Source organism: Tenrec ecaudatus, chromosome 16 (assembly GCF_050624435.1).
Source record: "Tenrec ecaudatus isolate mTenEca1 chromosome 16, mTenEca1.hap1, whole genome shotgun sequence".
NCBI lineage: Eukaryota > Metazoa > Chordata > Mammalia > Afrosoricida > Tenrecidae > Tenrec > Tenrec ecaudatus.
The window spans coordinates 89023583-89049954 of record NC_134545.1 but is presented as its reverse complement, the minus strand read 5'-3'; the positions used below and the strand labels follow the sequence as shown (position 1 = coordinate 89049954).

Here is a 26372-nt window from a genome sequence, read left to right as displayed (position 1 = left end):
GCTCCCTCCTTTCCCCTGACCCTTTACTAGCTGGGAGCCCCGGTGGCGTAGTGGTTCTACGTAGGGCTGCCATCTGAAAAGCCAGCTGTTCAAAACCACCAGTCACTCCTTGGGAAAATGATGGGCCTTTCTACTCCTGTAAAGAACTCTAGTCTTGAAAACCCACAGGGGCAGGTCAACCCTCTCCTATCAGATCACTATGAGTTGGCATCAACCGGAGGGCAGTGAGTGAGTTTTACTTGACCCTGGGGACCTTGGTCCCTTAGCACAACAAGGCTATTGCAGCCATCCACTTGTCTTGTCCTGCTTAACACCCGAGTTGCTTACTTTTCAATAAGTGTTAAAGACAAAAACTGTAGAAGGACTCATTGTGAGAGAGCGAGGAGAAATGGTGAAGGGTGTCCTCACACATAAATACTGAGCAAACTCGCTGCACAAGAAGGCAGCTGTAAACCGATGCCCCAGTAGTGGTGGCATCACAAAAAGAAAGCACCATAGAAGCAAACAACTCACGATCTTGGCCTTTGGAAGATGCCAGCCAGGACTCTTCGTTTTATAGACTTGGTTCCTAAGAGTCAAATTCTTACCACTCAATAGTTTAAGCTTTCATTGCATGGTCTGCCAGAGCAAAGATCAAAATCTCTACACAGGTTTTTTTTTTCTTTTTATGGTGAAATGTTTATTATGTCTCTTTGGAATAGAGTCTTCTCCCCCAAGCTTGAAAAGAAATTCCACATGTAAATCATTCTCAAAACAATGCTTTAGATACTTGAGCAGTTGACCTTCTTTCTCATCTCATGCAACAACTAGTTAACCAGGAATAATTAAAGTAATTGCTTATCAGTAAGGTTTGAGGGGATGCATTGCATTTCAAACGCATTTTTTAATATAAAATCTTTAGTGTACCGGTGTCTGTAATGGAGAAATTAATAACCAAAGAATTATCCACATGGAGTGTCCAGATCTGGGGAGTTTCAAATCAATCAGCATGGCAGTAACAAAATATCTGTTACATGCAATGGGTCAGCCTAATTGAATGGATATCGTCACAATCTGTTAACAGCCCCACCACGACTGAGGAAAATCTCACCCTGGGTGGATATGGCGAGGACAGTTCTGCATTTCTTTCCATCTTGGAATATCTGGACTAGGAGCACTGATTTTTCCTTAACAAAATAAAAAAATCTGTGATCCAAAAGAGTTTTGAAAGTGATTCCTACAAAATGTTACATCTCAAACTGCCCAGCCTGTCCAACTGGCCTCAGCCAGCGGCTTCGAGTTAGGACTTCACGTTGGAGGGCTTATTGAGAGGAAATCCACCCCCGGTAAAACGAGGCACCGTCGGGTTAGCCATGGAGAAGGGGTGGTCCATGGATATTCTGTCCTTGTTCCTGTAAGAGACAGGGAGAAAAGTGAGTTTCCTTAACATCTGTTTCCTCTTTAAGTTTGATGTTCTCTTAAGTTCGTAGGTGAGTTAGCCACTGAAAATGGCTTTGATGAGAGCGTTTAGCGTTAAGCAAGGCGGCTGTTCCCATCTCCTTAGGTATTCACTGATAACACCTGGAATGAGGAAAAGACACAAGCCTGAGTGCCCTCCCAGTGTTGATCTAAACACGAACAGAAGACCTCATTATTCATGGCAGCACTGTGAAGTTGGTGGCTTCTCACCAGCAATTATCACCTGCTTTTTAAAATAATTATTTTGCCCCACAGATCAGCCTGAAGCATCTTTTGCTTGGTTCAATTATAAAAATGAATTCATCGCCTATCAACGTCCAGAATCCGAAGTTCCAAAGGAGATGAATATTTACCACACACAAGGTATCTTCATCAAGCTTAGACATTTATGATATAGTGTGAACTTTAAACAAGCAGCACTTGGTTTTAGAAGTGGTCTAAAATCACAGGTGGCAGATAACATGTTTGAGAGGAGATAGAGTTCTTCTCTAAAATCTGTAATGCTTATATGTCTTCTATGTAGATTTCCTCTACACGCACGCACACATGCACACAGCCACACACATACTCAGTTCCTGCAGAGATACCTTCGATTTACACAAGCTTTAAGGAGCCTTGGTGGTGCAGTGGGTGACGTTTCGGGTAGCCAACTGCAAGGTCAGCAGTTCAAACCCAATGAAGTAGTCCTCCTTGCCCAGAAGGGTTGCTGTGGGTTCTACTCAACGTAACTCAATGGCAGTGAGTTCGAGTCTTCGGTTCACCAATTATGTAATTATGAGGCCAACAGAAAACATTGGTGAAGCCCTTTTAAAAAAAATTAAAATGCAAATTGTCAAGACCCATCGCAATGGTAGTTGAAGACAATGAATGGTTGACCTCGGGGACCTGACTGCCACCTAAACAGTAAGGATCGGACTGGTCTAAAATTGATTGTGGGGATAATTGCACCACTCTTCTCCATATGTCTCAACCCCCGAATTGTATCAAATGTGAATTACATGTCAATAAAATTGGTTGGTTTTTTTTTAACGTTAAGGGGGTGGGGGAACGAAGAAGAATCTGACTGATAGTACAGACTTGAGATCAGTCTGGGAACCTAAGGAAAGGGGGTTGGGGGCAGGGTGGGTGTCGACTGAGACTCCAGCAGGACAGAAGGGTCGCTAAGGAAATAGAGGGAGGCTATTTTATAACAGACGTGTGCAAGGAGATCATCTGCAGAGATTAGCCTAAATTATCCCACTCAGAAAGAAGCTGTGGTGGACTGGTTAATCAATCCAGCTGTCTCTTAGCAAAATTGATTTCATTACTTAAAAAAAAAAACTCATCCTCCATAAATAGGACAAAAGCTCAAGTGGATCCAGCAAAGATTCTTCCGTGTCCTTTGGCAACTTGTCTGGCTCCTGATGCTGGTGGACGCAAGCACTGCCCCCGCCCGCTCCCCACTGCCCTCTCTTGCCTTAAATAACCTAAATTTTCCCTTCTGAAGGAACTTAAGCTTAATGCTTCTGGCTTGGTCTAAGCTGACTAATGGGAATAATGTCTCCTTTGTATTATCTTTTTAATGTATTTATAGGCTCTTATAATGACTCCCCTTCAGCCTTTGAGTCTAAACTGTCTCAGCACTTTTGTTCTTGCCTCAGCATCTTTCTCCTCAGCTCCCTAGTCTTCTATTCTCCCACGGACACATCCCTCTGTCTCCCTCCAACTACACAGGACCGCCTGTGAGGGGCTACTCGTAATGAGCATTTAAGGGCAAGATGGAAACAGGTTGAAGTAGCACCACCTGCCAGGAACTTCTGTGATGACGGAAATGCTCTAAGATGGTTGGTGCCACCGAGGGACTGAAGTTTTCGTGTGATTTCATGAAAATTCACTGAAATCTGAAGAGTCCCAAGTTTGGGCCCGTGGTGGTTGGGTGCAGAGCGAGTGGGGTTCCAGAGGATGGGTCATGGGGACAGGAGTGGTGGCGCACCTTAATCCAGCAGACCCCTGGGCATTGGTAAAAACTACAGAGAGTAGGCCAAGTACAGAGTAGAGGCGGGGACGGTAATCAGCTGGAGATAATGGATCAATGAAGGTAGCTCTTTGCAACTGTGTGTAATCGAGGATCATTGGTCTCCAAAATGGGGTGCATGAATGCTAGAGGTAGGAAGTGAGGTGATCTACTGAGGGTGGAAAGAATTCTGTTTATGCTTTTGTCTTTAAAAATTAAAAACCAAAATGCCTGCACAACATGAAGTCAGTTACCAGGCACAGAGATGGTACCGCTAGAGTTTGTCTAAAATACAGATGGAAATCATTTGTGACTTGCTCATGATTGCAGTCCACTGCTGCATTCTTAGAAAGAACCGTGTTACCAAGACCTGCCTCCGTAACAAGGTTATACATGGGTTTAAATGTGAACGCGCTTCAGATTCCACAAGGCTGATTTTCAGCCTTGTCTGCAAGCACAGTATGGCAAGATTGCCTCCCAAACAGGAGCAGACTCACTCCCTGCCATCGAGTTAATGCTGACTCCGAGTGGTCCCCTGTGGGTTTCCATGACTGTCCCTGTTTAAGGAAGTAGAAAGCCCAGTCTTCCTCCGGTAGGTCTGCTGGTGCTTGCGAACTGGTGACCATACAGCTCAACACGTAACCATTGCACCACCAGGGCTCATTGTGGGGGGAAATTGTTTATGTCTCCTTCTCTACCGTAGGCCAATCCATGAGCCTAAGGATCCTCATGAGGAGCCTAAGGAGGGTCCTCAGTCGTAGATACAGGGCTTACTCTGACCTTGTGACTTAGTTTTGTTAGGTGGCTGGATACAGGGACAAGGGCATTGTCCCTCCCATGCCTGCAAAGGCCCCATAAAGGAAGTTGGAAGGAAATCAGGCAACCATCAGATGCCTATGAAGACCCCAAACTCTTATGCAAGCCCCCACCCAGGTGGGAGGTACACCTGGGCAGTCCAAACTAGGCCTGGGCTCATGATCTCACCCAGGTGGCCTTAACTCAGCCAATGGGGTCAACCAATACCTTCAACCAGACCTCCCCCAGCCAGGGTATGGGCCAGAATAAAGGCAGGGAGCATGCTCCGGCACGCTCCCTCTCTCTTGCTCTCTGGCCCTGACTCGTCTTGTGCCACAGCCTGGCTGGCCCCTGTTCCACATGTCTGTGTGTGATTTTCCACAAGGTTGCTCATGCCCAGTTGTGAACCGCCTGAAACTTGTCCTGTCCTTCATAAAACACCCACTTGAATTACAAAACGGGCTTTGGCATGAATTCTTTCATTGTGCGAAGCCAGGAACCAAGGTTTTACCCACTCCAGAAATCTTGCAGTTTGCTGTCTTTGCTGTTGTGTGCCATCAAGTCACCCCAATTCACGGTGACCCTACAGGACCCCACAGTGGCCCTACAGGCAAGGGAACAACTGCCTCATAAGGGGGCCAGGCTGTCACCTTTCTGGACACCGTTGGCCAGGTCTTTGCCCTTCAGAGATACTGGTAGGCTCCAACCTTTCGGTTAGCAGCCGAGAGCTTCCCCTTTGCACCTCCAGGGCTCCCTGTGACTTAATTTACCCCAATGAACTTCTCAAGCCTGTGACAGTACTGCCAAGTGTTTTCTTCCCAGTGTGCAATAGACACAACAGAATTACCACATTTGGCTAAGTCTTACTTCAGAATATGTTCTTTACGCTTCTGAGCCAGGTATTTCTTCTTTATATTCATCAGTTCGTTGGAGAGTTTCTCAATCTCAAACTTATATTCTTGGCTCTGTGACTCATACATATTCAGTTCTGACGACAAAACCTACAGCGCAAATAAGGCAGCGTTAACATAAGAGACTTCAACATTGTTTTCAGCCTGATGGTGGTGATGGTTTCATTCCCTCCATGGAGCTAGAGACATAGAGCCAAGCCCCGGATCGAGAGGTTCTCTGCCCACTGTCACCAGCTCAAGGTCCCCATCGGGGTGAGAACGTAGCTGAGGGGTGAAGACTCATACTCAGATGGCAAACTTAAAATGAGAGAGCATCCCGGCTTCCCCAGAGAACTATCCGGCCGCACCACACAAGCTCCCAAATGAATGCTGTCCTTGGCTTCAGAGAAGCCTTACTATGACTGGAGACCAAAAAGCTCCCAGACATATTTTATAAATTGCTTTTAAAGCTCTTTGGCTGTTATTGTTGTTACCAAAAAAAAAAACATTCAAGAGAAATGTTACTAAGTAGTGTGACTCATCTGAGAATTGTCGTAAAAACTATTCTGGAATCATCCTGACACCACCATTAACTAGGCCTTCAATTCACAGTGTTTTCCACGGTGCTTGTTCTGCTCAATGTCTATCACCTCTGTGTTGTGCTCCTTGAGAGAATTCACAAGTCTGTTCATCCCAGCATGGGGACACTTACCTCAAAGAAGCCGGGAGCTATGGCATGCGCTTTGAAACGCGTAGCCTACGTGGAGAGATTACATAAACAGCCTGCTGATCTGCCTCCTTCCATGCGTGGGTTCAAGATATGCCACTGGTCTTAGACCGGGCAGGAAACTAGCTGAGCTGCTCACTGAAACCAAGGGGACAGACGGACAGCTGCGGTCCCTGTAGGCATGGTGGACTCTTGTGCCTCTTAATCTCTATTTGAAGATGTGTGTAAGAGGGAGGTCAGTGCCTCTGATGTGTTCACTCTCTTTTGTGTGTGTGTGTTTGTGTGTGTGTTCACTCTCTTAAGAGCCTTCCTTCCCTCTTAAAGGCTGTGAACATGACACTGTGATTGCATGAGCTAAAGAATATCACTTTCCTGTTGGGAGAAAACCTGGCTCGATCATCAGACTCTTAAGGACAGAGAGTCCGTCTCCAAATAATGACTACAGAGCTAGGGGAAGAGCTAAGACAGCGAGAGGACCATGTGCCAACTGGCTCAGGACCACCCACCGCAACATCTCTTTTCCATCATTCGTTCAGAGCGAGGAGCTGGATGTCCAGAGAGACTGGAGTCAAAGGATTCAGTGCAACCCAGAGAAGGGGGTCGGGACGGGTGGGGGCATGAGTGGTCGGGCAGTAATATCAAGATGGCCATTTCTGTCTTTACATTATATTTCTAATCTCTACCAACCCCAGAGAACCTCGGTTTTTTGTTTTGCTTGAAGTATTCCTTTTTTTAAAAAGCAACAAAGAGAATCAAAAATGTGTGCTTTATGCAAAACTCAAATGATGCCTCAGGATATGCATGTGAAATGCAGAGTTGGAGTAATAAGTTGAAGATGCATATGCTAATTAGACTTCTGTCTCGTTCGCCTCTTTAAAGTAGGATGGCGTGATTTTGATCATCCTCTTTATGAAGGGTCAGTAAGATACATGCCACATGGCTTCCACTTGAACTTGAGACAGAAAGGCAACCGCGATTGCCTTCATGGTGCAGTTGTTGTTGTTGCAGGAGCAACGGGATCCTAGTCTGAGCAAACTGGCCCGATGACCTAGTGACGGAGCATAGCCTGGTCCTGAGCCCCCCTCCCCATCGTCCCTGTGCTTGAGCCCACTGTTGCAGCCACGGTGTCATTCCATCTCCTGGAGGTCCTGCCTCTTTTTCACTGCCCCTCTACTGCACCAAGGATGATGTCCCCCTCCGGGGTCTCTCCTGGCCCTATGTCCAAAGTATCCACGATAGAGTCGTAGGTAAGAACAAGATTTCAGCTTGCATCAGCTGCATTCTCTGGTTGTGTGTGTAAGACTTCGCTGACTGGAACAAGAACATCTAAGTACTCACTTAGACCATTAAGCTTGAAACAGAGTGTGAACACACAGTTTTCGAGAATACTTTCAAAAAAGATCTGCGTCACAGAGTAAGCTACCCCACCTAGATCCCAACGGAGATTCTTGCATTACTTAGAAGGGAAGTCACACGAACAGATCCTTGATTTTCCTTATTTTCCATGACTACTTACTTCCTATGGGATCATTAAGCAAGACCCAGGGAGTCTTATTTTGTGGACAGGGTTTTGTATATACCAGGCTATGCTTTGCGCACATTATTTGCACACAATGGCCAGCCCCGATTGAGCCATGATGTGAAAACATCTCTTCTGCTCCTTCACACCACTCAAGTCTTCTGAGTCACCCTCCGGCCACCCAAGCAACCCCTCACCCCTCCATTTTGATCCTATCGCCGCCATCCTTCCTCCAGCTCTTCTCTCACTTAACTCAACTTGACTCTTTCTGGAAGTGGAAACCCAGGGAGGAGAAGAGAAGAGATCTCAGACCCGCCCGTCCCTCCTAGGACGGGACTGCTAAAGAAACTGACCTCAGCAGAGTGGGCCATCTGAGAGGATGGCTCCCTGAGCCAAGGGAGTGGACTTGTCCCGGGGTGCTGCTTGGAGTGTGGCCTTGCTTCGGCCAGAAAAGAGCAGAGGCCACCACTTACTTTGAGCTGCTTGGTCTTCTCCCGCAGAGTGTGCCGGTACAGCTGGAGCTGCTCTGCAGCCTCGGGCCCAGGCTGCCGGGCCAAGATGTGCTTTAGCTCCACGTACAGCTTCTCTTTTTCCTGGCAGGGAGCACAACCGCACGGGGAAGTAAGCAGTGACATCCAAGCAAAGAGTCAGCCTTTAACAGCAGGGGCAGGATGCGCGGGGCCACCCTACCTCCCAGCTCACATGGTTTACACAGCTTACACTTACCTATAGATGCCTGCCTTCCTGCAGAGGAGCGATTGATTACATGACTGGGAGACAAAGAGCTCAACTAAGGGGAGGGACTGACTCTGGTCGTAGGAGATGGGTAGAGTCCACACGCAAAAATGTGCATTTTTTAATGGTTCCTTAATGACTAGGAACTTCCCCCTCCAAGCAGAGTTGAAAAGAAGAGCTTTTTAGGCAAAAGCTCCGTAATGGAACACGGGGAGCAGTGAGTTCAGTTCAACAGGGCCAGCGTGAAAGGAGAAGCTGAGAGAAAAGACAGAACTCCCGACTTAGGACCAGACTGAATATGTCACAGGACAGGATTTGGGGCCCCATCTTTAGAGAATGGAGAGCCAAGGAATAGTCCTGCCCAAAGTTGTCAGAGGGACGTTCCAACACAAAGCTGAGAACAGAGTGAGGATACTGATTAAGGTCCTCGTACAAGCAGAAGAAAGATAAGCCAAAGGCTGCGAGGAGAGAGCATGAATAGATGTAAACACAATTCAGAGGCGGAACCAACACACTTTGGTAATTGATCCGATAAGAGGGCTAGGAAGGGGCAGGAGGGAAGATGATTCTGAGGTCTCTACTTGGGCAGGTGATGGTGATGGAGTCAAGGGAGGAGAGAATGGGGGGCAGGTGTTGAGAAAGGGAAATGTGATGGTATCCTCCAGGAATCATCAGGTGCACGACATGTTTCCCCTTGAGGCCCCTCGTCGATCCAGAAGAGGTGCTGAGAATAGGGCCCAGGGCTGACAGCCAAGGAGTATGTGGAAGACAGATCGTGCCTACAGCTCTGAGACGGGATCCACTGGCCAGCAAAGGGTCACCTGGTGGGTTAGGAAAGCCAGGTATTTGGGAAAACACTATATCAGGTGGCATAAGTAGGTGAGCAAAGAAGAAAACCCCAGGAGAAAAGAAGGTAAAGTGATTGAATGGTCCCCAAACCAACAAAGTGCAGCTATTCGAGGAGGAAGGGACGATTTGAATGGTCAGTGTCATCCATTTGGGTAAAGAGGGGAAAATAACCAGCAGAAGGGTAGAAAAATAACTCTTGGGGTAAGTAGGACAGCGGTTCTCAACCTGTAGGGTGTGACCCCTTTGGAAGTCGAATGGCCCTTTCACAGGGGTGGCCTAAGACCATCGGAAAACACATATTTCCAATGGTCTCAGGAACCAACCGAGACACCGCTCCTCTCTCCAGCTCTAGGCAGGCCCACCCACATGCAGATATGCCCACATATGAGTACCAGGCGTGAAGACTGTTACCCATGTGACACCATGCTTCAAGACAAAATTTCACTGATTTGCCATTAGAAATAAAAAGTTCACAATATATAGTTTTTTGTTTGTTTGTTTTTTGTTTTGTTTTTTAAACAATTTATTAAGGGCTTATACAACTCTTATCACAATCCATACATATACATACATCAATTGTATAAAGCACATCTGTACATTCTTTGCCCTAATCATTTTATTTTTTTTCTCTTCTTTTCTTTTTTTACATTTTATTAGGGACTCATACAACTCTTATCACAATCCATACATGCATTCCCTGCCCCAATCATTCTCAAAGCATTTGCTCTCCACTTAAGCCCTTAGCATCAGGTCCTCTTTTTTTTTTCCCCTCCATCCCCGCTCCCCCCTCCCTCATGTGCCCTTGGTAATTTATACATCGTTATTTTGTCATATCTTGCCCTATCCGGAGTCTCCCTTCCCCCCCTTTCCTGCCGTCCCTCTCCCAGGGAGGAGGTCACATGTGGATCCTTGTAATCAGTTCCCCCTTTCCAACCCACTCACCCTACACTCTCCCAGCATCGCCCCTCACACCCTTGGTCCTGAAGGTATCATCCACCCTGGAGTCCCTGTGCCTCCAGCCCTCATATGTACCAGTGTACAACCTCTGCCCTATCCAGCCCTGCAAGGTAGAATTCGGATCATGGTAGTTGGGGGGAGGAAGCATCCAGGATCTGGTGGAAAGCTGTGTTCTTCATCGGTACTACCTCGCACCCTAATTAACCCATCTCCTCTCCTAAACGCCTCTATGAGGGGATCTCCACTGGCCGACATATATATATATATATATATATATATACACACACACACACATATATCTTTTTTTTTTGCATGATGCCTTATACCTGGTCCCTTTGGCACCTCGTGATCGCACTGGCCGGTGTGCTTCTTCCATGTGGGCTTTTTTGCTTCTGAGCTAGATAGCCGCTTGTTCACCTTCAAGCCTTTAAGACCCCAGACACTATCTCTTTTGATAGCCGGGCACCATCAGCTTTCTTCGCCACATTTGCTTATGCACCCATTTGTCTTCAGCGATCCTATCATGGAGGTGTGCAGTCAATGATATGATTTTTTGTTCTTTGATGCCTGGTAACTGATCCCTTCGGGACCACTCGATCACACAGGCTGGTGTGTTCTTCCATGTGGACTTTGTTGCTTCTGAGCTAGATGGCCGCTTGCTTATCTTCAAGCCTTTAAGACCCCAGTCACTATCTCTTTTGATAGCCGGGCACCATCAGCTTTCTTCACCACATTTACTTGTTCACCCACTTTGGCTCCAGCAGTTGTGTCGGGAGAGTGAGCATCATAGAGTTCCAATTTAATAAAAGAAAGTATTCATGCATTGAGGGAGTATTTGAGTAGAGGCCCAAGGTCCTTCCGCCACCTTAATACTTAACCTATAAATATAGACACATAGATCTATTTCCCCATCCTCCTATATATTCACAATATATAATTATATACTGTTTTGTGATGAATCACTATGCTTTAATGATGTTCAATTTTTAACAATGAAAATATATCCTGTCTATCAGATATTTACATGACAATGTATCACAGTAGCAAAATGACAGTGATGAAGTAGCACTGAAATTAACTTTATGGTTGGGGGTCACAACCACATGAGGAAGTGTCTGAAAGGGCCATGGCCTGAGGAAGGTGGAGAACCGCTGTATGAGGGTGTGGTGGCTGACCCTGGGCAGAGAGGTTTGCGCAGCATTTGGAGAACAAACGGCACACTGGTTAGCAAATCCGAGAGAGGCCGGAAGAACGTGAGTCTCTCCAGTAGGACATCATCGTGGGAAAAGATCTGAAGTGGCTGGAGGGGTCTGTGCAGTCCAGGAAAACTTGGACATGTGAATTTGTGAAAAGTAAGGGAAAGGACTTCCTAGGACCCCAACCCTTAATTTAATCAATATGTGATATGAAATTCCCATTCATAGGTTAAAGTTTCATTGTTTATGATGGTTTTCACTTGAAGGAACGATATTACATATGAGTGACAATTTATTTCTAAGACGTATCAATTCTAGATTCTCATCTCTCCAAATTGCAATAAATTAAACAAACATTGATAAAGACTCGTGTCTCCTCATTTGTCTCTGTACATATTTAGTCCCTTAAGGTAATTATGTTACGGGGGGAAAATGGGATCCGCACAAGCCATCTTATTAAATGAAACAGCCAGTCAAATGGAAACTAAATTTTACCTAGAGCTAAGCACTCTTAGTCTTGTCATCAAACAATCTGATTTTGCCAGAGAACATAAAAGTCATTTTAAAAATCGGTAAAAGAAAATTCATTAACTAGCTATTGCTACCGTTTGTTGGAGTTTTGCCTGCTCCCTGGCAAGATTATAGAAATGTTATTACAAATAGCATCACTCTATCTACAAAGGCGTGTAACTGCAACTGGCTGGAAGCAGCTTGTGGAGACACACACACTCATACTCGCCATTGAAGAGATGGTTCCAGGAACAACCAGGAAACCCAGAAGCTCTCACAAAAGAAGAAAACTGGAGCAAATAGAATTACAAAGTGGTGACTTTCCTTTGCTATACAATACCTCCTGTCTCACCTTGCAATATGATCTTCACAGTAAATGGATGTAGCAAGCAATGAGAAAGATATCAGGAGGTGAGTTTATTTTCTATAGCTACTTAATGCCTGCTCTCTCAGAAAAAAATAACACTTCTGACAAGGCTTCAAGATTCAATTTGGAGAGGGTAATAAGTATGTGGTGAAGCCCATGAAACCATATTGCCCATTTCCTTCGGCTCGCCTTTCTTTGGGCCCAAGTACAGGTAGACTTGAAAAAGTAAAGAACTCACAATGATAAGAAAGAAGCAATCTAGTTTGGGATGTAATAATGTCTTAAACGGAAGGGACCATCTTACTCCAAGGATGTTGAAATGTTATGCAGGCGTCCATGTCTCTTAGCCCCGGGGAGAAGACGGACTGGAGGAAGAAAATATTGTGACTTCCCATCATGCGTGAGAATCGCAAGGTCCACGGAGGTGAGTGGGGTGTCCAAACTCCCTCCCCAAGTGCAAACCTAGTCAGGAGTTACTCAAGAATCCCTTTTCCCAGGGCACACTGCTGATGGGACTTCAAAATGTGTCTGGCCCTGAAAAGATCTGGATCCCGTGGAACTAGGGAATTTCCCAACACCACATCATAGCATCGACAGAATAATCAACAGGTGAAATCAGGTTCAGAGAGAGGGAAGAGGAGTCAAGTATGATGAATATGACCCAGCTCCTCCATCTCCTGACCTACCGTGTCCTCTCGCAGGACGTGCGATCTCCGAATACAAAGTGGGTGTGTCGCATTTACTGTCTTCATCTAGCACATCTAGTTCATTCGCTTGTTTGACGTGCAAGGTTGTGAAATGGATTAATGCCAAAGGATGCACTGGGTGAGGATCCACCGGTGTGGAGGAGAGTGAAGATACCGGGTGAATTCCCATGAAAATCGCCAAAGTAGTCAAAGTCAAAAGATTCTGAGAGTTAAGAAAAACAGAAGACATCTGTGTGTTTGCGGTGGATGGGATGAGTACCAAACGAAAACTCTGGGGTTAAAACAATGAAATGTGTGACGAGCAGAGAACGGTCGGCTCGGGGATTTGAGTGCGCTGCCAGACTTCAACGTACATGAACTGTGGTCTGTGCTTAGAGTGGGAAACTCAACGGATGAAGCCACCATGAAGGCTGGTCAGCATTAACATTCTTCCCGTGTCTCTCGTACAGATTTGTATTTGGGGAGAACGTGCCAGTAATTTAGATAAATATGGAGTGTTTGATGGATTGAAGGTCTTAAGTATGATTGTTTTCCAATTTATTTCCCTCCTAACCCTCGACAAGGGCCAACCAAGCTCTTCAAACATTGTGCAATGGTGTGTATAATAACCCCATTTAGAGACAAAGTGTGCGATTCTATTATAAAGAGAATCTATCTTCTGCAACAGAGACTCATTAGCTGTCCAGTGTAGATTGTCTCCATAAGCCAGCAGTGACAGAACCAGCTGCCTTGTAATACAAACTCTGTCCTTCCTCATTAAGTACATCCATTTCCTTTTAAACCTACTCACTTAATTTGTCACTGGGTTAGATGCACCATATGTCAATGAAAGAGCCTGAGAAAATCATAAATAGTTTATTACTTCCCCACCAATACAAGATGGCATCTTTGAGTTGGCATGTCATCGTTTATTCGGGTTGGTTTACAGTACACCTTACTATTCTTACTGTGGTGCATACTCCACTCTTCATCAACAGCTGTATTGGAATTAAGCTGGACTATTAACACCAAGACTCCAGATGCCTCTTAGCTGAGGATGTCTTCCAGGCATGAGCCACATGAATATCCATCCTTGAAGCCATCTCTTCCTAGACATCCTTTCTTTCCGTTGGACGTACTGTCAGGCATGATTATGGATTCTTTTGCTGTGGGACTCTCTGCCAAGTTACGCTAGGTCACAGCACAGCTCATTGTCAATACTGCTGAGTCGAGTGGCATGGTAAGAAATTAATTACAGTATTAGCTTGGAATAATGCTGTCATTACATGGTGACAGTCTGCAACCCCATAGAGGAAACTCCAGGTTTGGAGTCACTCAGACTTCAGGTATTTGTATTTTTTCTGACAATAAATTATAAGTCTACATTCTGAAGATTAGATGCAAATAAGAGCCAGTGCTATTCTGAGTACAATTCCGAAGAAGAAATGGAGTTGCTTACTGAACGCCTTTCCCCACCAGCCCACAGCTTTCTAGTCACTGTCTGCTTGTGGTCCTTTGCCGCTGCAGCTGAAAACAGGAGGGAATCCACATTCAATGTGCACCTTAACACCTCTTCCTCCTCAGCTCGCCTACACTAAGCAGTAACTGACCGAGAGGAACTAATGTATTCGCTTTTCCTCAGAATCTGTGTTTGGCAAATGCCACTGCATTGATTCTGCTCACCCTGGATTCATCCACTTGCTTGGGCGAGAGTTGGGGGTAATTGCCTCGCCCAGGAGATCTGCTGACTCACGTAATCCAGGCAGCTTCCTGCTAGTGCCCAGACCCACACTTCTGCACAGCATCCGGAACAAAAATCACCCACTCGGCTGCTTGGGGCTAATTCTTCAAGTGTCAACCTGTCTTCGTTCTACCCTCAACTGATGGGTTCAAGGTAAGGTTGGTTTTCGAAGTAATAATAATCCCATAATCACTACTTAAATGACAGTCTGCTTCACACAAAAAATTCAGGGAAAAAATTCTTTTCCAAAAAAAAATAATAATAATGTCAACAGAAGTCATGGATGTGACTCCAGTATTTAATCTTCATGAAGCCATTGTTTCTCTCCAATCAAATTCTGAATCCTTAAAGTCAGAAGCATGAAGGATCTCTCCTGGTCTCCAGCCTGCTGTTGTACGCTGCCCTTCTAGGTGCTCGGTCACTTTGTGGATGCCATTTTTATGACCAACAAACGATGCTCACCATATTTTGGTAGAACAGATAGCTTTGTGTGAAGAACGTTTTGCTTGAATTAAGCCATTAGGCATCTTCCAGTTGGCAGAACTTGGATAACTCACCCTAGTGAACACGTGATATAATTTTTAAGCTAAATTTTTCACTGTGCTTATTACTTTGAGCTCAATCTTCTCATTGCTCTTAAAACTCAGGAAATGGCTGATACACGGCTTTTATCTCTCAGTTAAATGTTTATTGAGGTGTTTCGGTGATTCAGAGAATTTCAACGGTTGTTTTTTTTTTAATTCCTAAGACTTGCATAGCTATCCAAGTTAATCGTCTATGAAAACTCACCTTGTATGTTTATGTACGTACTGGTACCTGCACATACAAAGATGCAAGACAACTCTTCATCTGTGGTCCTCAACTAAGTAATGGGTTGATTTTCTTTACCGATCCATATGCACAGAAATCCTAGTTGCGTGCATAACTCTTTTCCAAGATTCTTAAAAAGCCACTATTTTTGCCCCCTTGCTAGATTTAAGTCTCCTCCCCAACCTCCTTCCACTATCCCATCCATAATTCAAAAGACAATAGCCAGCTTTAAAAATATTGCTCAAAATTGCTGCTTCTTGCATATAAAAGCAACTCCATAACACTACCTAATTTATCTGGAAGTGTCTGTTTTCATTAGCAGGAAAATAAATTAGAAACTCCGTAAACATATTACATTTCTATCTTGCTTCGGAAAAGGAAAAATAATGGCTAACACCTTGGGGCTTTCTTGTTGATTGGCTTTATAACGAAAATGTCAGCTACATCGAGCTCAGGGCCATCTTGTTTATGATGTCATGAAGTGGTAAAGCCCCCTTGAGAAGATGGGAGATGCTGGAATTGGGGATAAAACAGAGCCGCATGCCCGGGTTCTTTCTGAGCAGGGAGCTGGATGGTGATACGCAGGGTCCAGGCTTCAGCCGGAGGTGAGTGCTTTATGAGGCAGAGGAGAGATCTGCAGGGGCTAACCTTCGCTTTTTGGTAACAATAGGAAAAATGCTTCCAGAGCTTTCTGATATAAGCAACACAAACTTCCTCCAGAGATCTCTTTGCAAGAGATTTTATTTCCAAATTGCTGTTATATATACATTTGTGGAATCTTGTGCAAAGTATATAGTTCCCTAGATTGGCCTGGACTTTATTACCAAGGCTGTTGACTGATTTTACCTTTGCACATTATCTAGTACCTGAATGTTACTGAAGAGTTTGCACAGATCAAGTAAAGACCGTGCGTGCTGTTCTGAAAGCTTGTCATGAGGCAAGTCCAGAGAAATTCAAGTCCAGTAAGTATTTAGCACCAGCACTGTGCATGCCATTTTGCTCATTTTACATGAAGAGCCATTTTGCTCATTTTACATGAAGATATGTAGAAAGTCTAACTTTAGAGGACCCCTCCCAAGGCTTTACTCCCAAGTGAGGAAAACCAAAGAGCCAGGTGATTACCCAACCAGACAGAGTCATCATGCCAGGTCCCCAAAGATGTACGAGGAGAAGGAGGAAGTGGGTGGGGAGGTTCAAAGGTAAGAGATAATATCCTTTAGGCAGACCAAGCAGGGTTCATAGAGAGGGAAACATTTCAGATGGATCATGGTGGGAATATCGGTAGTAGGAATAATAATTGTACTCATGAATCAGAGGACAATTTCACTATCAAGGGGCAAATTAAATTGATAAGACTCACTTGAAGTCAAGCCATTGAAAACGGTGATCAGTTTTCAGAATAAATAGTAGGCGAGATGCTTGAATCAGTTGTTTAAAACAATTTAAAATTCATAAAGCAAAATGTATTTTGTCTTTTAACTGAAATGTTTGCATTTCAATTTTCATGATATACTACTTATTAGGGAAAACCAAGAATTAACCAAGTGTTAACTTGGGTTTTCGTTTATATAGCTGACAATAATATAATGGTACTTGACTCCCACCATATATTTGATTTCCCCAGTACAATTTCCTGTATTTTTATAATGTGAAAACCATACGAAAGGAACATTGTTCAGCCAGAAAGAGGAAACAGAGTCTTGATGTATGCTTCAATATGAATAAATCTTGGAAACATTACGCTGAGTGGCATATACCAAGCACAAAAGGGCAGGTATTTTATGATCCTGCTTCCAGGAACTATCTGGAAGAGGTAGTTGTAGAGAAAGCCGAGTTTGTTCGTGGTTACAAGAGGTAGCTGAGAGGAGGGGTGGGGAGAGGCATTGATGGAGATATTAAATATTTACTTGTTCATGGCAATGGAAAACATGGCATACTGGTGATGAGGTGGGCATTCAGGTAATTTGTGTCACTGAGTTATGTCTGTGAAAATGTTGAATTGGCAAGTGATGTGCGTGTGTGTATTTATATTTGAATTATGGTGTTGGTGAAGAACACTGGAACTACGATGGACAGCCAGAAGAATACACCCATCTGCTTGGCAGAGGTACCACCAGAGCCCTCCATGGGAAGGCACTGTCTGACATATTTGGACATGTGATCAGATGACACCAGTCTATGGACACGGACATCATGCCGAATAAAGTGGGAAGTCCGAGAGTAAGTGGAAGGCACTTCGTCAGAGGACCTGACACACTGGCTGCAATAATGGACTGCAATCCAACACCAATGGTGCAGGGCAGCAGTGTGACTTTCTGTGGTATATGGGGTCACTCTGAGTCAGAACTCACTGGACAGCACCTAACAACAACTTGTGTGTGTGACAGCATTATATATGTAAACTTAAATCGCACAAGAGTATTTGCAGGATATAATGAGAAACCATAATAATACAATGAATGCTCATGAAACCACCACAAGTAGACTATTAGGAATACTTTGGAGTTACCTGTGTCTTCCCCTCCTCACTCTATCCCTGTGCCTCAGTACCTGCCACCATCTGCCAAGGTGTTCATGGCTGTGAATTCCGTTATCATCATTCCTTTAATGTATTTTTCATATCACTTTATCACATAGCTATTATTTTGTTTTGCTTGGTTTTGAGCTTTATAAAAATAAATCTGAGCACATAGACACAGTAGTTTTCTGAGATTTATTTTGCTCAGCATTATGGTTCTAAGATTTGTCGATATCACGTGTGTTTCTGTCAATGGACATTGGGTTGTTGTCCAGTCTTATTTTTATGGACAAATAATGCTGTGAGCATTCTCATGAATATCCCCTGGCCTTCCGAGGAGATATCAGACTATCTAGGATAAAAACCTCCTAGTGGATTGTAAGGAGCCCTCATGGCATTGCAGTTATGCATTGGGCTGCTAACCATATGGTCAGCATTTCGAAACCACCAGCCACTCTGAGAGAGTAGGTGGGGGGCTCTCTACTCCCATAAAGAGTGATAATCCAGGAAAAGCACAGGGACAGCTCTATTGACTCGATGGAAGTGGGTTAAGTTTGAGTAGAGTGGCATTGCTCATTGCTGGGTCTAAAAACCATATAAATGCTCAACTTTTCTAAAATGCTTTCTAGATTCTGTTTCCCAATTATTTCTAATATTTCCCAAAATCATTACTGAGTTCTTTTCTACACTTATTCTCTAAATTGCTGGATAAACATTCCCATAAATCTGTACCCTTCTCATTGATCCTGGCATGAAGAATGTCAGGCATTCTTGAGCAGAGGGCTAAACCGGGACTGGTGCAGGCTCCTGTCTCACACAACTATGAGATAATGAATGGATGCTGTTTTAAGGCACTAAGCTGGTGGTGATTTATAAGCAAGCAATGGATGATACAGACATCTTAACTTCAGTCCCTCTAGAAATGGTAACATGGCATTTCATTATGGTCTCATTTTGTATTTCCCTGATGATAAAATATGGGGGAACTTTTTTTTCCAAGTTTGTTCACCATCTGTGTTCTCCTTCCTGAGAAATGCCTGCTCACACGTAGTTCCTTTTCTATCGGGCTGTCTTTCTCTTATTGATTTGTACATCTTTAGATGTTCTGGATATGCAAAGATATAGAGTTGGTACCTTACATTCTTTATTATTTCCTTTGAGAACGTGGCATTCTTCATTGTAATGTACCAAGATTTAGCCCTCATTTTATAGTGAATGTTTCTTACACCTTAATTAAGGACTCTGTCCAATTACTTTGAAAAGATTTCTTTTAGCAGAAATGTTCCAAGACTTCACTCGTCTTTCCCCCAATCTTCTCTTAATCCTTTGACATTTCTGACATCCGCTTTGGAGCTGCCGCTTCTGCAGCCACCCTGAGTTGCCACTGCTTTCCTATATAAATTCCGACGTTTTTTCTAGTGTCGCTCTCGTCCAGTTTATCGTATCTGGCGTCTTCCGCAACGGTGGCAATTTTACTCTACGGCTGTGTTCTGCACTGCATTTACATTGCTGGTCGTCTGCGGTTAACCAAACTGGACATTCCTCTCAAGAAAGACACCAATGGGTGCGGTAGGCGCTGGTTAGGTGATGCCGCAAGGGGCGTCCGAGTGAGAGGTAGTCATATCAGTGACAAGTTCACCGGTGAAAATCTTTATGTTTTGACAAACTTTCTGTCTCCTGAACACTCTGGCAGCTTGGGAGGCTTGGACAATGAGCACCGGGGATGAGCAGTAGAGGAAGTGGCAGAAGTTCTGACTGACAGAACATGTGTCAAGGTTATAGATGCATAAGGTGTGGCTCAACAAACAGGTAATTTCAGCACCTCCTCACAGCAAACGTGAGAGCTGACTGTTGTGCTCTCTGGTGGCCAGATGCAGACGGTGGGGGCTCATATGTGCACCTGACTTACCCAATTAGGCTAATGGCCTAAGCAGGATTTGAACTTAATATGTGGAGGACTGCTAATCCTCTTCAGTGCTCGCAGACTGATTCTAAAGAAAGGGGTACACAAGACAAGAGAACAGTACAAGGGCACGGGGTGAGGGGGGGATGAAAGCACAGGTGCCCCCAGTAAGAAGTCCGCTTCCGAAGAGCCACCGCCCTGCACAAGGGAGCGCGTAAGGGACTACCTCACTAGACTAGGAAGGAGGACCACATGTGTCTTGAATGACACACAGATGACTGTGCTTTCAATATGACAGACAGCAGCAGGCCGTTAAGGGTTTCGTGCTGTAAAAGGAATCAACGTTGCATTTGAAGGGGGTTAATTTTCACTGGTGTATAGGACGAATTAAAGTGGGAAACGAGAGAGCAAAGAGATAAATAGACTACAATCGCTATCATTCAAGGTGCTAGTGTTCACATTTTTTCTTAAATCAAGCCCATCCATGTGTAGAACTGTTTTAGTGCACCGCCCTCCCACCCCAGCACCTCCCTAATATATATTATCTTACATGATGAGGCTCTGGAAAGTTTGTGGGAAAATGAAGTTGCCAGCCCACCGAATAAACACTGCACCATATCCACTGCCAAAGCCACTGCCATTGGGCCAAATCCAACTCATAGGGACTCGATAAGATAATAGAACTGCTCCTGGGGGTTCCTGAGACTTTAATCTTTGCAGGAGCAGACAGCTCCGTCTCGCTTCCTTTCCATGTCTAGCGGATGTGACCTGGCAACCCTGCTGCGATGAGCAGCCCGATAGCTAACCCACGGCCCCACAGAGCTCCCGCAGATCTGTAAAGAAAACGCAGTGCCAAAACCGCACGCCCCTTCCTATGTACTGTGTGATTGCTAAAGACGCAGAGCCTAGTGAGTAAGATAGACACGTCTCCAATCAAAGCCAAGCCCATTCCGGTAGTCGATTCTGATTCATAGCGACCCTATGTCGGGTTACGAGAGGCTGTGTGAAACTCAATAGGATGTTGTGATAAAAGCGATTCTAAACAGGCACAAAGGGTGCTGTGAGAACCAGCAAGGGGCCGCCCCTGGAAAGAAAGCCCCCTTGGGGTTCTCTCACCAAGAACGGTCCATTGCTTCCCAAAGGTCTCAGAGGTTCCTCTCCAAAGAACCCCGGGATTGACCTAAAATCAGTCATTTCCCTGAGCCCCTCTCATCCCAGAGGTGGGGGGGGGGGCGCAGGCTACAAGCATGCTGGGATTCCTGAGCGAGGGCACCTGACCGTGCACTTCAACTGAGCTCCTGTCTTTTGTTCTAAAAGGGACTCTTTTCCCTGCGGCCTCCTTGAAGTCTGGGATTGATTTTACCTAGATGGAAAACGCCCAGCTTCTTCTCACTAATGTGCCACCAAGCGAGGGAAAAGGAGCCCCAGCGGTGTAGTGCTCTAGGCCCTGGACTGTGACCGTGAGGTCAGTCAGTGGGCTCAAACCGCCAGCCCTTAAAGATGAGGCTGCCTGCTTCTGTAAAGACTGGAAGACTCACAAGCCCACCAGGGCAGTTCTACTCTGTCCTAAAAGGTCCCTCGGAGGTTGGATCAATTCAGCAGCAGTGGGCGTTGTGGGACTGATGCCCTGGGGGTTGGTGGGAGAAGGCAGGATCATTCCCGTAAAATAGCAGTGATCATAATTGATCGAACACATACCACAAACCCTGAAAGCCAATTCGTAGATGGCATCCATGCCCTCTTCAGACATCAATTCCAGTTCACAGATGAGGAGACAAAGGCTCAGGGAGGCTAAGGATTTTGCCCAAGATCATGTACTTCTGACTGGTCGAGTCAGAAATCCAATGATGAATGTAACCAGAGTAGAGGGCAGCATGAGAAAGGAAGGGTTCAGGAGAACCGGGCAGCAGCCATGCAGCTGTGCGCAGACCATGCCTACGGAAAGGGCCTTGCAGACTCCAGTTATAAAGCCAAGCAGGGGAGCTAGGGAAATGCAGCATCATGAAATCATCTGAACTAGGCGATATCTTTGTAACGCTACGTAAAACCCAGAAACCAAAATCACGGCCATGGAGTGGTTTCTGACTCATAACAACCCCATAAGGGAGCTCCAGTGACATAGGGGATTACAAATTGGGCTGCTAATCATAAGGTTAGCAGTTCAAAACCACCAGGGGCTCCTTGGGAGAAAGATGAGGCTTTCCACTCCAGGAAAGAGTTCCCATCTCAGAAACCCTCAATCAAAATAGTCCAACAAATAGATTCAGCACTAGAAGTCATCACTCATCTGTGCCAAGACACCTGGGGGACAGATTACTTACCAATGGGGTCACTATAAGTAACGCTGCATAGTTCTGAGCGATTAAAATTAAATTTCGAAATCACGTTGTTAGGTGCTATTAAATCCGTTCCCACCTAGAGTGACTCTATGTACAACAGAGTAAAGCACGACCCAGCCCCGTGTCACTGTCACAATTGTTGCTGTGCTTGACTCCATCGTTGCAGCCACTGTGTTGATCTCATGGAGGGTCTTCCTCTTGATGTCCATCTCCAGGTCCCTCCTGAGAATGTGCCCAAAGTACATGAGACAGAAGTCTCCCCTTTCTTCACTTCTAGAGAGCACTCTAGAAGTTCTTTCTCCTGGAAGTCCAAGGCCTATTCAGTATTTTTCACCAACACCATACTTCAAAGGCACCAGTTGTTCTTTGTTCTTCCATGTTTATTGTGCAGATTCCATGCGTCTATAAAGCAACCGAAAACACTGTGGCTAGGGTCAGGCACACCTTCGGCCTCAAGTGACATTTTCGGTTTTTAATCTTCTGCTGCAGAAGTGTCCAGTGCAATATGGCACTTGATTTCTTATCTGGAAGTTGGCTGGAAAATGAAATCCATTCATCTTCAGTCTTTTCTTCATTCATCATGTTGCTCCATGGTCCACTTGTGAGGATGGTTGCTTTCTGTATGCTGAGGAGTAAGGTGCTGCACATCCTCCTCCCTTCCATCAAATGAGATCATGTCATCTGTATACAGAAGACTGTTAAGGAAGAGTCTTCCTATCGTAATGCCAGGTTCTTCACCACAGAGGCCGGCTTCCTGTGTTATCTGCCTAGCATACAGATCGACTGTGTGTGCTGAAAAGAATACAACCCCAGCACACATCTATTTCTCATTTTAAACCATCCAATACCACGTGGTTCTATCCTAACACTGTCTTTTCGTCTCTGCACGGGTCCCACAAAGGTACAATGAATTGTTCTGGAATACTCATTTTTTGTAACATTATCAATAATTTATTATATGGTCCACACAATCAAATGCCTTTGCATAATCAAAAAACCCCACAGGTATAAATATTCCTGGTAATCTCTGCTTTCGGTCAATATCCATCTGAAATCAACCATGACTTCCTCACTTCCACAGCCTCTTCTGAATCCTGCTCAAATGTCTGGCAGTTCCTTGTCAATGTACTGTTGCAACCAGTTTTCAGTTAACTTCAGCAAAATATGACAACTGTGTGATTATGGCTCACTAGTTTCTGAATTCTGTTGGATCATCTTTCTTTAAAATAGGCACAAACAAGAATCACTTCCAGTCAGTGGACCAGGTAGCTGGCTTCCAAACTTCTTGGCACGGACCAGTGAGTGCTTCTAGTGCTGCATCTGTGTGTTGAAACATTCTGGCTGTTATTCCATCAGTTCCTGGAGTCTGGTTGCTTGCCCATGCCCTTCAGTGCAACCTGAGGTTCATCCTTCAATACCATTCGCTCTTAATCATAGGCTACTTCCTGAAATGGTTGAACATGGATCAAATCTTTTGGTACAGTGACTATGTGTATTCCTACCATCATCTTTGAATACCTTTCTACTTTGTTTAATGTTTTTGCCCAGTTGAATCCTTCAATATTTCAACTTGGGGCTTGAGTTTTTCTTCAGGTCTTTCAGCTTGAGATGTGCTTCCTTTGGATTTTCTAATTCCAGGTCTTGGCACGGTTCATTGCCTGACCTCACTTTGTCTTCTCAAGTTGCCATTTGAAATTCTTCTAAAGCTCTTTTGCGTCATCGTTTCTTTCCATTCATTCCTATGTACAAAGGCAGATTTCATGGTCCCTTCGGCCATGCATCTTAGTATTTTCTTTCTAGTTGGTCTTTTTAATGACCTTTTGCTTTCTTCAGGTATGTCCTTGGTGCCCTCCCACAGCCCGTCTGGTCTTCGGTCATTAGTGCACAGTGCATCAAATTTATTCAGGAAATGGTCTCTAAATTCAAGTGGAGTCTACTCAAGGCTGTACATTGGCTCTGGTGACCTTGTTTTGATTTTCTTCAGCTTCGATGTGCACATTAGTCATCGATGGTTGTTCTGCAGCTGGGCTCCAGTCTTTTTCTAACTGATGCTACTGAGCTGATGCACTCTTTCCAAAGATGTCGTTTATTGGATTCATTTGTAGTCCATCTAGTGAGGTCCACATGTTCCATTGCCATTTCTGTTGTTGATAAAATGTATTTCCAATGAATAGATTTCCAACAATTGATCCTCTGCTTTGTTTCCAACTTTCATGTTCCAATCGCCAGTAATTATCAGTGCATTTTGATTATATTTTTCATTAACTTCAGATAGCAAAAATTGATGAATGTTTTCTATTTCTTCATGTATGGCATTGTTAATTGGTGTCTAACCTTAATAATAGTCCTATGTAAGTACATGGATATTATCCTATCACCGACAACGGTGCTATGGTCAGGATAGATCTTGAAATGTTCTTTTTGGATGATGAATGAAACATTTTTCATCTTCACTTGGTCGATCCTGGCCGAGTAGACCATATGACTCTCCAATGCAAAATGGTCAGTACTATTTCATTTCATGTCATTGGTGTGTAGGATAATGGTCTTTCTGCATCCCACTACTCCTTGCGACTTCCAATTTTCTTTGATTTTTACATCATTCATTCCATGTTCCAATTATTAATAGATATTTGCAGCTGTTGTTCTCATTTTGAGTCATGCCCCGCCAATAACTGAAGGTCTCATATCATCAAGATTGACTCCACTTTGAGAAGGCAGCTCTTCTCCAATCATTTTTTATTTGCCTTCCTGTCTGAGGGACTCATATCCCAGGATTATATCAGGCAATGTTTTACTGCTGTGCACAGGTTTTCACCGGCTTTCCCCCCAGGAATAGATAGCTGGGTCCTTTTTTACTATTCTGCCTTATTCTGAAAGGTTCACTAAAACCTGGCCAGCATGGGCGAATCTGTTTGTATTGGGAATCATTTTTTAAATTTACTATTAATTAGGAGTTAATACATATACCATATCATTCCATAGTTGAATCACATCAAGCAGTATTACAATTTTCACCCCACTCAGTTTCCAAACATTCTTTTTCTTCCTGGACTCCTTGACATCGTCTTCCTTTTACACCACCACCACTGTATGCCCCCACCCACCACCACCACCTCCACCACTATCTCCACCACCACCCCCACCACCACCACTGTATGCCCCCCCACCCACCCCCACCACCACCACCACCACTGTATGCCCCCCACCTACCACCACCACTTCCACCACCACCTCCACCACCACCTCCACCACTACCTCCACCACCACCCCCACCACCACCCCCACCACCACCACCACTGTATGCCCCCCACCCACCCCCACCACCACCACCACCACTGTATGCCCCCCACCTACCACCACCACTTCCACCACCACCGCCACCACTACCTCCACCACCACCACCACCACCACCACCACCCCCACCACCACCACCACCACCACCACCACCGCCACCTCCGCCACCTCCACCACCACCACCACCACCACCACCACCACCCCCACCACCACCACCACCACCACTGTATGCCCCCCACCCACCCAAAGCCCTTACTCTACTTGCTGCCGCTATAGGTTCATCAATCCTGGGTTTCATATACCAAAAGACATATAACACAACTTCAAGAGGGTGACCTCCCAATGACATAACACCTCTGAGACAAACCCTAACATGAACAAACATAAATACAGACAATGTTGAAAATCAGATCGGGTCCGGCGTGCATCAATCAGGAGGATCAACAGACAAAGTTTTAGCTGCTCAAGTCAGCTTTATCCTTTTGATGTTCTATACTTATCTCTCCAATGCACTCTGTTTAGTAACCACTTTCCTCCCATCCCCCGATTATGGAGAGAGGGAGATCACCGAATCTTCCTAAGTGGTTCCCACAAAGTATCTTGGGCCCCCACTGTCATCTACAGCCTTCTGCAAACCAGATTCTCACAATTTAGGCTCTGCTACCAACTCCTCCTTTGACTTCAGATTATATAATTCAGAATCCTTCGGTGACTGATGATGGTGTGCTTCTTCCATGTGGACTTAATGGACATCTCACTTAAATGGCTGCTTGTTTGGAGACAAGTCTTTAAGACCCCAGGCAACTGTATCTGTCGGCTGGGCAGCTTCTAATTTCTTCACCACTATTTGCTATAGCATCTGTATCTTCTGTGTTCCCTTCTTCAAGGCGAGTATCAAGCAGGGTCATGATGTAAGAACTGATAGTTCTTAAGTTGAAGCTAAGATTTAATGTGAGCCTCAAACCCATTCCTGGAATTATTTTTTGTTTGTTTGCTTTTTATCTGCCTTTGACTCCTTTCAAAACCTCCTTGTTAATTTATGGTAGGGAGTATTATGGATCATCTCCCTTGGGCATAATGAT

General features: G+C 44.8%; 1 protein-coding gene across 1 annotated transcript in view; it reads right to left on the bottom strand.

Annotated features, from left to right (window-relative positions):
* Window positions 1-1279: 1279 nt before the first annotated feature.
* CFAP58 (cilia and flagella associated protein 58) overlaps window positions 1280-26372 on the bottom strand; it is a 174138-nt gene continuing 149045 nt past the window's right edge. The window contains exons 19-21 of the mRNA XM_075533461.1: window positions 7856-7975; window positions 5114-5247; window positions 1280-1391 (exon numbers count right to left, since the gene is read on the bottom strand). Coding sequence (XP_075389576.1) covers window positions 1280-1391; window positions 5114-5247; window positions 7856-7975 — 366 coding nt within the window. The remainder of the gene's footprint in view (window positions 1392-5113; window positions 5248-7855; window positions 7976-26372) is intronic.